Raw genomic sequence first — 17,551 nt, 5'->3', positions numbered from 1 at the left:
TTAAAATAAATAACATAAGTCGCAAAAAAATCGCGGATTCTGGAAATTATTCAAACAAAAAACGGTATCAACGAAAGCGGATAAAATATCGCTGCAACAATTCTATGAATATTTCAATACTTAAGCTTCTGAGGCTGACGTTAACGTAAACAACGACGAAAGTGATAGTTATTAACGGCAGTTTGATTATATAGAAAATCCAATCAGCTCCAATCAGCTCTAACCCAGATCTAGAGACATCCATTTCCGAAGAAGAAATAATTAAAACTACATGGCGTTTGTTTAAATAATAATAAGGCAGCCTCAAACAATATTATTTATGAATGCTTACTGGTCAACGGGAATTATTATTCCAGTACATAAACGGGGCGATAGTTCTGTTTCCAAATAACTTTAGAGGCATCACACCGTTAAGCTGTTTTGCGAAACTATGTACAAGTGTGATCCTTTTAATTGAACGCTTAAAATCTTTGACAGAAACCCATGACATTCTTACAGACGCCCATGTCGGATACAAACCCAATTGCAGTACTGTAGATGCAATTTTCATTCTAAATCATTTAATAGAAAAGGAAATATATAGTAAAAACCAATTGTTCTGCTTCGTGTTGATTACCGGAAGGCCTACGACCTTATACATAGCGGACAGCTATGGCATAAAATGATTTTATCGGGAATCGACGGCAACTTAAATTCACTTGCACTCTATGTATAGTGAGTTCAAACAACAAGTAAAACACATGGACTCACTTCCATGCCTTTTTAGTAGCAATGTTAGTATTAATGATATAGAATTTAATTTGCAAAACGAAAAAAACGCAGGAATAACGTTAGATCAAAATATTGATTTTCCGAAAAGGCGGCGCGCTAAGCAAAAGCAACAAATGGGCCTACAAAGAAAACGATATCGAGAGTTAGCAATTTTAACTACCTTGGCATTGCCATGTCAAGTGGGGGCTCATTTATATCTACGAATACATTTTATGGCAAAGCTACAAGGTTGTTGAATTCACTTTTTGTATCGCAAAAGATATGGAAATGCCAAAAAATGTTAGGTTGAACTGTTAGGATACAATTTCCTTGTTTCTTTTAATGAAGTTTAAAAAATATTTAACAATTCTTAGGTATCTACCAATGTTAAAGGAAATCGACCAAATTCAGCATACAGTGATATTGATATATGTAACGTCATGCTTTGCCGCCATGGCGCGTTAACGTCGGTCGTCGATGACGGTGACGTCATTGTTGTTGTTATGATTTAAATAGAGTAAATAAAAAATCTAACCGTTAAGACGCGTAGTACTTTCATAGCAACATTTCTCACAAATTATGGTGCCGTGACGAAAAATGAAAATGAAACAAGATCTACAGAGACTATTGTCTATCCAGAATGGGAGTCGAGCAGTCATCGCACATGAACTTGAAGAATTACAGATTGCAAAAGATGAAAATGATCTTGACTCCATCGAGATGATTTAGAACAACATTTCAGAAGTATTGGGCTCGTTAAAAGCGATTGATGAGGAGATTTTAAGTCAAACAGAATTTGAGAGAATTCCCGAAGAGATGACGAAAACAGCGACGTACACGAATCAGCTTAAACTGAAGTAACAGAAATTAAAGAAAGAGTTTATGTCCACAGATAAAAACAATAAAACAGTTTACCCCCCAGGTCTGCCGTCGACTTCAATCAGCACTGATGAGAGCACGCTTGTAACACCCGCATCCGCCGAAGCACTATATAACATTTCATCGAGTTCCACCGCACACGCACCCTACGGGCTACAACCAACTACCGTCGATGTAGTTACTGGACTACCGCAAAACTCCGCAACCACGCAGACTTGGTCACTGCCGACTTTCACCACAACGCCAGTATGGCTTCCACAAAGTTTCAACACCGCACATTCAGGGAAATCCACGATTTCCGCCACAGCGCCATCTTGGGGTTTCCCCGACGTTCTTGACTACACCTTTTGAGCTACAATCGACTTCCACTGAGTTGCTTTCTAGGATACACACTTCAACCACAGCGCCTCCTGGACAACCCGTTTATCCCGCCGGTCACTCGTCTTCATTACACTGCAACTGGTGTGCTAGAGATTCTCCGCAATTCGTCACTCCATCTCGAGCGAGAGATCGATCTTCTCAAGTCCCGAACCCTCAATCCTCATCGATGCCGCAACGTACTAGGTTCACTCCAGCTAGACTCACGCGCTCGCCCACCGCACTAGAAGAAGAATTCTCCGCGCCCATGCCCACAATGCACCCTGCCTCCAACATGCACCCCCTCGCGCGCATCCACCGGAAGGAGAATCCCCGGGCGTGGAAGGATGCCGTGGTGGACAAGGCGAACGGTTTGTAGAGTATTGACATGGATATGTCGATGCGTAAGCTTTCGGAAAACAGGCTCAAGACACTCCTAGAGGAGCTATATACGGACGAGTAAACAACCACGGATACAGAACCTTCAATGTCCCCAACGAAATCTCTCCAGCGCAGTGCTACAAACCTCTCAGGGAACGGGATCTCGCGCAACTCCGTACATCGCGCTATCAGCACGAGTCTTGCGACTTGGACGCCGTCAACGCGTAAAGAAACGCGGACGCCGTCTTTGCGTCAGAACCTTCGGACGCTGTCCACCCATATAAGTCGTCTTAGGAAACGAGAACCGCTAAACAAACAAAAAAAGAAAGAAAATCTGAATATTGCGAGCAAGAAAACCTCAAAATATCGAGAAAAAAGCACCCAAACGAAGTTCTCTCCTATCCCGTCAATAACGCCCGTTGAGGGCATGGCAATCGAAGGGATTCTCGAAGCATTTGACACAATGTCGCCGCCCTGAAGTCCGGGGATTCAGATAGACCGACTATCGCCGGGGATGCCATTAAAGAAAGAAGTCAAGCGCGCCGACATCCAGCTCGAAGAATACGACGTACAGGAAGACGACGACCTTAACCGTGATTTGCGATAAGATAATCAGCATATCCATGACGATGGTCCGCGCTAAAAGTGGAAACTCGGGGTCGTGAAACAGCTGCTTCCGGGTAACGATGGATGTGTACGCAATGCAGTTGTTTGCTCCAGCAAAGGAGTGTCGACGCGCCCAATTACACGACTTTATCCAATTGAGTGCCCATAGACACGTTTTGACATTGTGATGTGATTTTGATTGCATTCGAAATAATTTAAAAGGACATGTTCAGGAATTTAATTTCTTAAATGACATTCATGGTCGAAAAGCATGATTTAGAAATGACTTTTCTATTTACCTTGCTTTTAATGATAATTTACATTACTATTTGATGATTTTGTCAAACGTAATATTGTTTTCTATTTATTACTTTCGCGGCCCCCAGAATGTTGAGAATATGTAACGTCATGCTTTGCCGCCATGGCGCGTTAACGTCGACCGTCGATGACGCTGACGTCATTGTTGTTGTTTTGATTAAAATAGAGTAAATAAAAGATCGAACCGTTAAGACGCGTATTACTTTCTAAGCAACATTTCTCACAAGTTACATTGAATTTGTTGACAGTTTTACATTTATCAGTCTTTTACAGAACCTTCTGTGAATTCGTTCAATATTAGTTGCCGCAATAAATCCCCATACTTCGCAATTATAATTAAGGATTGACACCACATATGCATCAAATAGCTTGATTCAAAATCCCGCTGCCGTTCGCCAGATTCGTCAATGGCGAAAATTTAGCAAATTCGGCGTATAAAATAATCGTTTGGCGAAACGTTCGGCGAACGATTTTTTCCTGACAAATGCCGTCCCAGAAAGCAAACTCTTTCAGCTGTAGACTGTGCTTCAATACATCGCCGTGTTATTGACCCGGAAAATTGATACGCAGTCTGCATTAAGACCGGTCAAAACCGGTCATCGAGACAAAGGAAAATGACTGGTGTAAAAACGAAACAATGATGTAACCTTACATCTTATCGGCTTAAATAAAAAATTACATCTGATTAAAGATTAAAGATTGCTGCCGATTTCAATCAATTTGAGTTAAAGCCGTTAGCGAAATATCAACTAAGTCACACAATGCACGTAAGTAAAGAAGTTGATAAATGATTTTAATTTCGAGAAGTTCGTAATGTTTGTAATGATTAAAGGCTAAATGTGTTACACTTGTGAATGGCGATAGATGAACGAGTATAAAACCCTTGGCATTTTCGGCGAAAGTGTCTGAAACTGCGACTGTCATTATGGCGACCATAGGCAATAAGCGTCCTTTGGACTCTGACGAATCTAATTACACGGTCTCAAAAAAAATCAAATATGATAATAGATAATTCAAAGATGTTTGGCTTTCGGAATTCAAGTGGTTGGATTATAATGAAAAAATCAAAAACGAGGTATTGCAAAATATGCATACAGTTTCAAAAATCAAATGCATTCACATCTGGGTGTAGTATGTTAAAAAGAGAACATTTCAAAACACGAACAATCAAAAGGTTATAAAAAAGAATGACAATCAATATTAAAATGTATATACATGAATGTTTATATATTAATAATAATATATTAAAAATAACTATAATAGTTTGTTATGTTCATAATAAATATATTGACACTTTTCAAAATGATTTTTTTGTTTAGAAATTTAGCATATTTGATTTTGTTTATTTCAGATCACAAAGAGGCCCCACAAGCTTCTAGTCTGAAAACATCAATGACAAAAGCCCCAGGCTGCAGCAATATCCAAAAGTGAAGCAGCTGTAGTGTCGGCTATGACTAATGTGTACTTTGCTGCACAACATACTCTCGCATCATCGCTGGTTCCAGATCTGAACAGATTGTGTGTCTTGCAGGTAAATAAATAAATAATCTTTAAAACAAATTTAATTTAATTTAAATTGATTTATACAATTTGATTGTGTTTAAGTTTGCTAAATATATTTAACAAAATATATTTTGAAATCATAAATTATATTTTCAGGTTGCAAATTTGTATTTATATATTTTCATGGTGCAACCCAGCTCAATGACCTTCGAGTTGACAGCCACACGTCATATGAACACAGCTCCAGTGTGTCGGAATTTCAAAACTGTATGGCAGATGTTCTGAGAAGTGATCTTCTCCAGAAGATACAGACATCATGCAAGTACAGTATCATGATTGATGAGAGTACAAACATTTCAGTAAAGCAAAATTTAGTGACCTATGTTAAACTTTTGGAAACTGATGAGTTTGGAATGGCTTTGCCACATACTTACTTTTTAGGTGTGGCTGAACTTCAAAGAGCAAATGCAGAGTGCATATATGAGACTGTAGTTAATTTGCTTGGTAGAAACGGAATTGCCATTCACAATTTATGTGGGGTGAGCACTGAAGGGGCTTCTGTAATGGTTGGGCGAAATTCTGGGGTAGTCGACCGTCTGAAGCGTGCAGTACCAGGTGTGTTGGCAACACACTGCATAGCACATTGGTTGGCATTGAGTTGAACTGGGGCAGCCGATACCATTCCATATTTGGTGAAATACCAAGAGATTCTGAATTCTGTTTACAAATTCTTTCAAAATTCTCCAAACACATGTCCACTCTTTCCAAAATTCAGATGGTACTAAATGGGGGAACAAAGAAGTTCAAAGAAATGTTTCACACTAGGTGGCTTAGCTTTGAAGGGTCTGTGGGTGCGATTATTGCAAATTATGAATTTTTGGTGTCCGTGTTCCTGGAGGAAACTGCTGGCAAACCACTTTCTCTGCACAAACCCATAACAACCTTCAAATTCTTGTATGTTTCTCACTTTTTGGCAGACTGTTTAGAATCTTTGGCAATCCTGTCCAAATCCTTCCAAAAACAAGACCTTAACTTTGCAGAAATACATCCATTTCTCGCTGCTACCATTGACTCTTTGGCAGAAATAAAAGATGGTAAATCAGGTGACAAACTGTCAAAATTCTAGACTCAAGTCCAATCTGAGTCTCAACTTGATAAGGATGGCCTTTGTACGTTTGAATTTCTAGGACACTTAGGGATGTGGTAAATCAAAGACAAGAGGCCAGGAGTGTCCGTGCAAAATTTGTTGAAAACATGCTGAAAAGTTTGAATGAGAGATTCTCTGACAATGATAATTCAGCCATTTTGACTGCCCTGACAAATTTTTTAGTCCTCAAATTAAGGATCAGGAGATTGACAATGAAATCAACACACTTTTTGACTATTTGACTTCTTTCGGCCATGAGGGAACAAAACAGGAATTAAAAACTTTTTCAAAATTCTGCAGGACCAATGTTTTGAGTGGCAACAAGTATGTAAAAGACATTTCTACTGCATGCAATTTGGCCATCAGAAACAAAGAAACATATCCAGGCAGTGCTGAATTAGCCTGCAGATTACTGTTAGCTCCAGTGGCAACAGCTGACTGTGAGAGGGGGTTTAGTAAACAAAATCTCATAAAAACATCTCTCAGAAATTCTATTAAAATTGACAACTTGGAGAACTTGTTGACATAGACAGCCCACCAATGAAAAAGTTTGATATCAAACGTGCTTTCAAGATTTGGTCTGGATTGAAGTCGAGGCGGAGTATTGCCTTCTGCTAAAATGTATGTCCATGACATCATGTGCTCATGTAATGTAAATGAAGTCGAGGTGGATTATGGCCGTCTGCTAAAATGTATGTTCAGGACATCATGTGCTCATGTAATGTATATTTTTTCATGTGCTTATTTTATGAACACGTGATGTGGATAATGGCCTTCTGCTAAAATGTATGTTCAAAATATCGTGTGTTCATGTAATGTATATTTATCATGTGCTTATTTTATGAACTTGTGCTCAAGTAATGATGTATGTACTTCTATAAATGGTGTGTTGTAAACTGTTAATTTTTGTTAAACACACATGATGATTATAGTAAACAACATTAAAGCTTCGTTTTGTAGTTTCTTCTTTTACACCCCTTAGCCTAGACTTACAACAGGCGGTTCCGAATGCTTTGCTAACACTTTGGCTACAGTTTCTAAAATTTGGCTACAAAAAAATCCATTTGGCTAAAATGTTGGCTACAGAAATTTTTGGGCCAGGGGGGGAGCCCTACTTACTATTGTCATTAATATGCAAAGATTAGAAATTGAAACACAAATTGATACTGTTAATTGGCCCTTTAAAGGTCGCAAAATTTTAAACCAAACAGGATTTACATATGAATGGTTGTTTCCTGGTGCCTCAACCAATACCATTTCCTCAAACGTAAATTAATACTTCTCTCGGAAACATTTTCCACGCCCAGAATTTATCACGAAGGCGCCCAAAAAGAGACGATACATCACTGTTCACGTGCAGATCAGTAGCAACGCAGCAATGTCCAACGCGCGTCACCGCTAGAATAGTTGACGACCCCGAAATGTTCATTTGCGGAAAATTGTACCCAAAAAACACGAAATGTGCACCTCAGACGAAGAAAAACAATGGATATGAATGGATGTTGCCTCTGTGTAGCATTATGTTTGTTTTGGGCGTGGTCAGTTAGTGGTTTGTCATAGTTTTATTGTTCAATAGAAGAAAATAAACTGAAAGACATGGTTTTTGAATGAAATATTTCAATTTACATTAATATGTGAACGTTTGTAAGGCACTATATGAACAACTGCATTCGTTTAATAATTTAGAATTGCTAAATGACACCATTGAACGTTTTCAAATCAGGTTTGTTTTCGGCGCGCCTGATAGTCCTGCTGTGTCAACGCGTTCACTGTTGAGTACGTTCCAATTTAAGTATTGTTGATAATAGTTGTTCAAACATTTAATTATTAATTTCTCTTCAGTTTTTTATATCAACTCGTCTTGTATAAAACGTTGTATTACCTGTACTTTATTTATAGTTTTCATCCTCCGTTTTTTCTGTTCAAGTTCATAAATAATTCATTTTATTCATCATCTTTATATGTGAGTATAGCAAAACAAATTTAAATACTTGAACAATTTAATATTTTAATTATTCATATTGTACAATTGAATATTCAAATTGTTTGTGTAGAGCATAAACGCATGTTCAGATTTAACTATTCCGCGATACAGTTGTTCAAATATTAACTGATTTATTCAAATATTTTTGTTTGCATATTAATTCGTCTAAAATAACGGTTCAATAGTTGTGCTATGTTCATGGTTTTTGCATATTTTTAATGTGTAAATTCCTGTATATATGTATGATAATCCTTACTCGATAAATATGATACTTATCTGTACTCACGTTTACTAAAAGTTGAAAACTGTTTGCAAATGAAAAGAAATGTAAACTTAACGTCAATAAAAATGTCTGTATGTCTGTCTGTCTGTCTGTCTTTCTGTCTGTCTGTCTGTCTGTCTGTCTGTCTGTCTGTCTGTCTGTCTGTCTGTCTGTCTGTCTGTCTTCTGTCTGTCTGTCTGTCTGTCTGTCTGTCTGTCTGTCTGGTCTGTCTGTCTGTCTGTCTGTCTGTCTGTCTGTCTGTCTGTCTGTCTGTCTGTCTGTCTGTCTGTCTGTCTGTCTGTCTGTCTGTCTGTCTGTCTGTCTGTCTGTCTGTCTGTCTGTCTGTCTGTCTGTCTGTCTGTCTGTCTGTCGGTCTGTCTGTCTGTCTGTCTGTCTGTCTGTCTGTCTGTCTGTCTGTCTGTCTGTCTGTCTGTCTGTCTGTCTATTTTAGTTGTTCGGTCGGTTGGTTGGTATGTCCGTCCGCGCGTCTGTACGTCTGTCCGTTAGTCTGTGTTTTAGAAACGAGTATTTAAAATAGTTGTATTGTACTGTGCTCAATGTATATAACACATCCATATTCAAATTCCGTTGAAAGATATACATTTTCAATCACTACGTTGTTATCCAACTAGTATATACTTGGAGAATCCTGCCGTTAAACACTAAATACAAATGTATGTTGTAAAGTGTCGATTTACTACAATCAACTGTAAGTAGTTTTCCTTCACCCTATTAACTACGTTGTCTGTGTTTGTATTGTTCACTATAATTCTTAGCTCGCAAATTCACTCTGAGTTATCGTCTTTATGCGATTTGGACGATTATCCATGTTATTTAGCACAGATATTAGCAATGATCGGCTATTATCTTGCAACTACACATCCATTCACAACACAGTAATACATTTCAAATTAACCCACAATGCTCTTATAAACAGTCCCACTATGCAATCCATTTCCAAAATTGGTTGAAGGGAACGTAGGGTAAATTGTTTAAATATTTAAATAATTTATATTTAAATAATATTAAACATAATTTGGTTTCAAGCAACTGTGATATGCGGGATACAATCGCTTTATTTGAAATAAAAGTATACGTCCTGCAAGGAAATGTTTTGCTTTTGAAAGATAGTTTGAGCTCTTTTTGAAAACACGACATTCTGCGGCTGATGTGCGCATCGTATGACACCGATTGAGAAAAACTTAACCCATTTATGCCTAGTGGACTCTCACATCCTTCTAAATTGGATTAATTTATTTCCAAAATTAGGGATGTCTAGTATATTTATTTCTATGTTTAAAATATTTCTTACAGAAATTCTTTAAGCAAACAGCGTAGACCCAGATGAGACGCCGCATAATGCGGCGTCTCATCTGGATCTACGCTGTTTGCCAAGGCCTTATTTTCTACACACTAGGAATAAATGGGTTAAATCACGTACGGGGCTTATACTTGTAATGTTCACAACACATTTAATATTTCAAGTGTACAGTTTATCCTTGTACCTTTTTAGAAAGGAAAAAAACAGCAATTCCGCGAAATAAAAATATTAACGTTTTTCTAATATGTGTTATCTCGTTTGCTTAGAGTTCAGTATATTGAATTTCTTGTGAGGTTATCTTGCGCGCAATTTAAGAAAATGGCTGAACAGGCCTTATTTTTGCAAAATGTTTTGATTATACATATCGTTCAGGTTCTAGAGGCATATATCATTTTCTAATTTATATAATACATCCTCCAAGTTCACTTAAAATCCAAGTCTTAATGTACCGATACAATGTAGCGATGTAAGGTTTATTCCCAATAGACGTATCACTTGTGGTTCATACCCATGCCGCTCATGTGATTTCTCGAAAACAGAATATAAATGTTGTCTTCAAGCAGGGCAGCTTTCTTAATGGCTAAATATTTTCTCACAATTCTCGTTGACCTATCAATTATCTCGCTTTAACGTCAATAAACTGAATTATTCATTTCATTGTATTCTAGGTTTCCAGTGCTACTAGTGCTCCTTTGATCGGTACAACACAGCGGAATGGAACAAGGAGGAATGCATTATCAATCCGGAAGCAATCCGACCGACATGCCCGTGTAACGAAACCAGCTACTGCATCACTCAGGCAAAATTTGATACCGGTGAGTATGAGCTATCTCAAATAGCTCAGAAAACATACGGAACTGTACGTCATTCAATTGTTCCGAGAGAACGTATATATAAGGTCTATAAAAAAAACATCAATAACGTAGTTAACAGATACATTGACTGACTTCTAAAGATAAGTACGTTCGACTTATCAAAATGTACATGTATGTTGCGTATTGGGAAATACATTGGTCAGTTCAATCATGTTTGGCGTAAGATTTAGCGGAAATGGTAATACGAATGTTAAAGCTCTTGCGAAAAGGCGGTAACATTAATAATAAGTATGAAGGCTAGATGCATCAATGTATTACTTTGTGTCGACTCCCATTTAGAAACGGGGACTGTTGTCTTCTTCTACCGGTCATGCAGCTTAACGCCGATGGATTACTGCGCCAGCATTGGACCGGAAATGCTGACTGCGATTTCTTGCCAAGGCGATCTCTGTAATAACCACACCGAAAACTACCGGATATGTGCAGTTACAAATGAAAGCATATCCTCGACCGGGTATGAAATATTGCCATCCCTTGATATAACGATGTCTGAAACAACTACACCGAACCGGGAATGTAACATCGTCTCAAGTATCAAAATGACGTATAACCTTGTGTTTAGTTTTTGTAAATATTTGTTTGGGATCGCTTATTGAAATATGTATAGGCATGGTCATGCCAACAATCAGTATTCATAAGACATGAACCATATGTGTGTTTAAAGTTAATTGAATCCGTTAATTATCCCGATCCTAGGTTATTCTTTAAAGAATGGGGCTTTGATTATTTGAGGACATATGTGATAAATGTCACTTAAATTCAATCAAAAAGACTCCCAGTAAAACGAGTCTGGGCTAAGAGGCGGCGTCTCTGGCAAATATATTGCGCCGCACTCATTCGAAAAATGGACACAATGAAAAGTTGCTGTAGAAGATATGTGTTAGAATTAAAACCATACAACTTATTATCGTCTATTACCCTAGCTCGTTGAAATGCAGGCAACCGGGATTGATTTGATGTATATGTATAAATTATATTTATTAATACATGATCATAAGTATTGGCGAAAAACGTTAAATCATCTTACGAAGACCTTGCTCAAAACTATGCATTCTTTTTCTGTTGAAGATCTCCAGAACAGCTATGATTTCTGAATTGAGTAACTTAGTAAGACTTATTACAGAGCATTTCATCAGTTTTTAATATGCTGTGCAATTCATCATTTAATAATATGCTGTGCAAATCTGATAAAGATCTTAGGCCCGTAGCCAGGGTTTTGAAAAGGGGGTGCGAATTTTTGCCATCGACGATTATTATTGAGCAACGATGTGGCGAAGAGGGTATGTGCGGGAGTGGATGTCCCCCTCCTGCAATCGGGGACTTTAGATGTCCTTCCCCAAGAAAATTTTGGAAATGAAACTTAAACGACTGCACTCTGGTCACTTTTTAACTGTATTTACAGACTGAAGTTATAGAGCATTTTTAGCTCGGCTGTTTTCGAAGAAAACCCGAGGTATTGTCATAGCCGGCTCGTCGTGTTCGTGTCCGTCGTCGCGTCGTCCGCGTCATGCTATAACCTTAACATTTTGTCAAGGTTTTTAAAATTGGCTCTAAAATCAAAGTGCTTCTACCTACAACTTTGAAACTTCACATGTAGCTGCACCTTGATGAGTTCTACACGCCATACCCATGTTTAGGTCTCTAGGTCAAAGGTCAAGGTCAATGTGACCTCTAAAACAATCTGACAAGCTTTCGCAGCCGAGCGTGACTGATCGACATGAATATGATATAACATGCATGTATTCCCCACCGCCGTTTTCAATAACCACCTTTTATCAGTCACGGATTATATTTTATATTGTGTTTAACCCGCGCTCACACTTTATGCGCGCACACACTTTGTTGACATATCCAATAACAAGTTTATAGAATGTTAAATCAAACAATAAGAACGGAATAAAATAGCATTACATATTGGAATCTTGGAATCTTGATAAAACCATTCCAACATTCTACCATTCATAAATCGAGCAAATTAAATGGAGATGTTTGACTTTTATTTTCAAAGCAATTGTTTGTCTGCTACTATGGATAGTACCAGAGGGTTAGAATTGCTCTAAACGTGCTAATAGTTTATTGTACAACAAACACTGATTAACAAAACTGGGTCTTCTCTAATCTGCATCAATTCTAAACCAAAAAGAAATCAAATTGGTATGACTGGTTACTTTATTTTTTTTTAACTATTTTTAACAAATAAGTTTTTTTTTCTAAACGAATTTCAGAAAAATATAACACTTAAGCCTTCATTAAGACTCTCTAAACACAAACTACTGCACCTATGGTCTCAGAGTTCTTAGCAATGTATACCAGGACTTCGAAGAAAAAATATCTACTAATTGCCCATTATATGCTCAAGATTCGTCACAGCCGATGAATATTAAACGTTAACGCACCTGATCATATGTTATAACGTTTTACATTCATTACAACAACTGCTTGAGAGTAGGACATTCCTAGTATCAAGTTTGACATAATTAAAACATTGTTGCAAGTTATGTATGTGGAGCAGAACAGATGCCATAAAGTGTTGGTTAACTACAAAAAAGCTCCATTGCTTTGTAGAAATGATTTGTTTTGTTATCATTCAATAAAAAAATTAGCCTGTCTTGAGCATATCTGATATTTTTGTTGCTGGAAAACTATTTAGGGGATCCGAAAATGGTTGTACGGGGATATAACAAAAATACAACGCTGTCTGTCGAAAATTCTGTGCACAGTGTGTAATTGTTATAAGTCGTGGCTTCATCATTTTGTTATGATAAGTATTAAAGTTATGGCTTAAACAGATATTAATAACGATGACAAAAGTTACAAAACAATCATTTAGTATCAAATATCTATAAATAAGTATTGATATTATACGGATTGGAGTGCCAGGTTAACAATTATGCATTATACACACAGAAAATATTCATTCAAAACAGATTCCAATTCCATTTTGCGGGGACCGGCTTCCTAGATCTTCTTAAATTTTGCTGTCAAAACTTCTGTTGATTTCAACAATTCTACGGTTAAAAATTGTAAATAAAAATCACGCGCTATATTGGGAATGACTTAATCGAGAAATTAAATATATGGTGATAGGTCGGTTGCATATTGAATACAACATTATTTTAACGCTTAAATACGAAGACTCACTGGGTTCCTGGAAAAAATAAATAACCGTTTTTTGCGTCAATTAAAGTTGGTTGCAACGTATAGAACAATGTTTTTACTCGTCAAAAAGATTGGGTGCGAACGCATCCAACGCATCCCCCCGGCTACGGGTATGTGATCTGGTGCATAGCTAGGACATGTATTTTAGAAAGCTGATGAAGACCCAATGCATAGCTATCCATTCTATTTCGAACATCTTATGAACATTCAGTGCACATCTATCCATTCTATCGTGAACATCTAATGAAAGTCTACCGAACAGCTGCGCATTCTAATCTGATGAAGACCTTATTCATAGCTATGCCTTTAAATGTGAACATCGGATGGTGAGCTTGTGCATAGCTATTCCTTCAAATGTGAACACCTGATGTCGAGCTTGTGCATATCTATGCCTTCATATGTGAATATCTGATGGTGAGCTTGTGCATAACTATGCCTTCAAATGTGAACACCTGATGATGAACTTGTACAAAGCTATGTCTTCAAATGTGAACATCTGATGATGAGCTTTTGCATAGCTATGCCTTCAAATGTGAAAATCTACTGATGAGCTTTTGTATAGCTATGCCTTCAAATGTGAACATCTGATGATGAACTTGTTCAAAGCTATGCCTTCAAATGTAACAATCTGCTGATGAGCTAGTGCATAGCTATGCCTTTAAATGTTACCATCTGATGATGAGCTTGTGAATAGTTATGATTTCTGATATATACATCTGATGAAGATGTTATGTATTTTGACTTAGGACCTGTCATGACCCATAACTTCGTATAGATAATACATTTTTTGTGCAAAATAAAGCAACGGAACTAATCTTAGAAGTTATCTTTCTTTGTATGTGTTTATAGTCATGTTCGACATTAGTTTCAAAGTTTTGAAAATTGTAATGAACATCGTGATATATTGCCATATTGAGTATATTTTTTATCAACTCAAACGGTCCCTTTTATGTGCGTACAACAAAGATACTGGTCAAAATCAAAACAATATACTGGTTCCTATATTAGAGGGTGTAATCACGAAATAGTATCTCGACTGTACTCGTTACGAAATTGTATTAGCGGGAACACAGAATTACAGCCCGCCGCAAAGAAAAAAAGCGAGGTTAAATTATACTAGATCATTTTGTATCCATCCGGACACTCTGTGGTTACATTGAGTATAATGTAACCAAGTGTCAAAAATTTTATTAAAAACATTACCGCATCAAATTGGCTTTGGAATTATCTGGATGTACATGTGTAAGTATGTGTAAAATAAGATTACCGGTAATTTTGATTGTATGAGATGTGAAACAACAGCGTGATTAACTGTATGATGTTCCTTTTTTGCATAAAAAAATTAAGATGTCATTCTCCGATTATTGTTTGGGTTATATTACACTAATTCCATTTCCCATAGGGTCCCATTATAAAACTGCCAACTTTCAAAGCATTTTTCTTGTATCTCCTATATATCAAATTTTGCAAGACCGGTATCATTTAAAAGATAAATCTGTCCTCTTTCAATAAATGCAGTCAAAAATAAATGGTCTCGCAACTTCTAAGAAAGTAAAATTCTTCAATAAACGCACCCCAAACAGTCATCTTTCAACGTAAACCCCAATGAAATGCGCCAAAATGTTGCAGACACACATAGGATGTAGGAAATAATCACAAAAAGCATGGGTGCGACCGCTAAATTGCTTTTAATACCGAAGAGAAAAGGAACTCTTTAGAAATAGGCACTACTTTCGATAGTAATGTAACCTTTGGGCCTTGCTATGTACTGATATGTGCAGGTTAAATTGCAGTCAATTCAGAGATACTATATTACCTTACTAATGAACTTTAATTATATTCATTCATGGTGTAGATGCATATCGGTGGCCTTCCTGTCAAAATGCTGCCTCTCTGTATATTCTTGGCTGCCTCTCTGTCATAAACAAGAAAATCGATGATCGTAATTCACAACACATGTAGGAAGATCTAAAATTAAAACCCGTAAACACATGTGTGCATGAACAGAGGTGGTCCATGAGTTGAAGCATATATCCAGCTACAGGTTCACAGTATTCCGAAGGTCCAAACACTTATCATAAACTCTATCGAAGATGGAATGATGACGAGGGTGGTGGAACAATCGTGCATACATGCCACTTTGATGACTTTTTAACATAGCTTTTCGGTAATATGTCAAATATCTAGTGTCATTGATATCATCTTTATTATCAAATATTTACGTTCAATGTACGCTTTATAGTAATTTCCATCAATTTAACTTACAAAATTATTACTTTCGCTTTCGTTGTGGCGGCACGGGAAGCCTAGTATTTAATTTTAGGCTATAAATATTAAATATTTGTTAATATGGTTTGATTGAGAATCTTATGCATATATATATATATATATATAATCCTAATAAATGTATTATTAAAATTATTCTGTGGTTAATTCTTTGTTAGACTCACCGACTTTTCCTTAGCGCCAACTTACATATACATTGAATTTCTATTTTTCATCTTTGTAATCGCACGTGGAGTTTGTGTGAATCCCGCATAAAATTATGAGACATTGTAAATCAATAGCATTTTCTTCCTTGAAGTTTTTTTTCAAATCTCACCACTGCAGACATTTTAAAGTAAATTACATTGGTGTTTGTATGTTTCGTGGCCGTTGGATTGGCGTACATTAAAAAGTCGAACTTCGTGTCCTTTGACAGTAAGTAATGTTCAATACGTTCAAAGAGCGAACAACTGCAGTGCCTTTAGCGCTTTGATTCACTCTTATATTGTGTATCGCCGATGTTTTATGTCAGCAGCATATTGATGTGTGCTTCAACATATTGTATAACGCATGCGCATTCAGAGGAAGTTAAAGCAATCAGACTCCTATATAAATAACGTTAAAGCCTTGTATTCACAAAAATATGTGTTTATAAATAAAACTATTGTTTAATTGATATTGCGTTCGGCATTGATATATCATATTATTATATATTATTCATAAGCTTATATACCACTATTTATATTGATAATGAGTCTTACGTTATATTTAGGACTTATGATGGGCGATCATTACTGTTGTCATACATACTTCACAATGTCAAATTAATGTGTACGACCTGCATACTTCGTTAACGAATAAACATTGATTATTAAGTAACTGTTGAATTAATATCACATTCATCCTCGGCAGATCGGTTGATGTTCTAGGCCTCGCATTAAACATTTATCTTCTTTATCTTGTATTCAATACTGTCTTAATATTAAATTGTCGTACCAAAAACATATTGATTGCTTTCACTAATTTAGTTATGTGTATAAATAATTGAGGCATATGTATCACTTTTCACTCCAAACATAAACAAACAACAATAATGAGTTAAAGCATGAATAAAATGCATTAACGTGAGTGATTATGGATCGTATTATTACTTAACTGAGTAAGCAGATCTATTATTATTTAAACATGTACACTATTTATGTCATTGACCTATACACATGTTTTCATAGTTCTGATAACATACTGGTACTTTCTATTCAACCACTGAAGAATATAAGCTCCATTCGATTTTATCAGTTTTGTTTCTTGGGATTTTTTTGTTGGGATTTTTTGCATTGACGTGGCGAAATCGGTAATCACTGACAATTTATATTTTTAGGACAAAGTGAAACAGATAAGAGGAAGAGCTTTAAACCAGGAAGAGCTTTTAAACCGTGAACAATAAGAGAAATAGCTGTAAGACCGCTAACAATAAGAGAAATAGTTGCAAGACCGTAAACAATAATAGAGACAGTTGTAAGACCGTACACAATGAGAGAAATAGTTGTAAGACCGCTGACAATAAGACGAATAGTTGCAAGACCGTAAACAATAATAGAGACAGTTGTAAGACCGTACACAATGAGAGAAATAGTTGTAAGACCGCTGACAATAAGACGAATAGTTGTAATACCGTAAACAATATGATAAATAGTTGTAAGACCGCGAACAATAAAACAAATACTGATAAGCCGTAAACAATGAG

At 36.6% G+C, this 17,551-nt stretch overlaps 1 protein-coding gene across 1 annotated transcript in view; it reads left to right on the top strand.

Annotated features, from left to right (window-relative positions):
• Positions 1 to 7,397: 7,397 nt before the first annotated feature.
• The window catches only part of LOC127834803 (uncharacterized), a 55,996-nt gene continuing 45,842 nt past the window's right edge, over positions 7,398 to 17,551 (top strand). The window contains exon 1 of the mRNA XM_052360851.1: positions 7,398 to 7,490. Within this exon, the coding sequence (XP_052216811.1) occupies positions 7,427 to 7,490 (64 nt within the window). The 5' untranslated portion in view covers positions 7,398 to 7,426. The remainder of the gene's footprint in view (positions 7,491 to 17,551) is intronic.

Source organism: Dreissena polymorpha, chromosome 6 (assembly GCF_020536995.1).
Source record: "Dreissena polymorpha isolate Duluth1 chromosome 6, UMN_Dpol_1.0, whole genome shotgun sequence".
Taxonomy (NCBI): Eukaryota; Metazoa; Mollusca; class Bivalvia; order Myida; family Dreissenidae; genus Dreissena; species Dreissena polymorpha.
The sequence above is the reverse complement of the archived record's forward strand: the minus strand, read 5'-3'. Positions and strand labels throughout refer to the sequence as shown.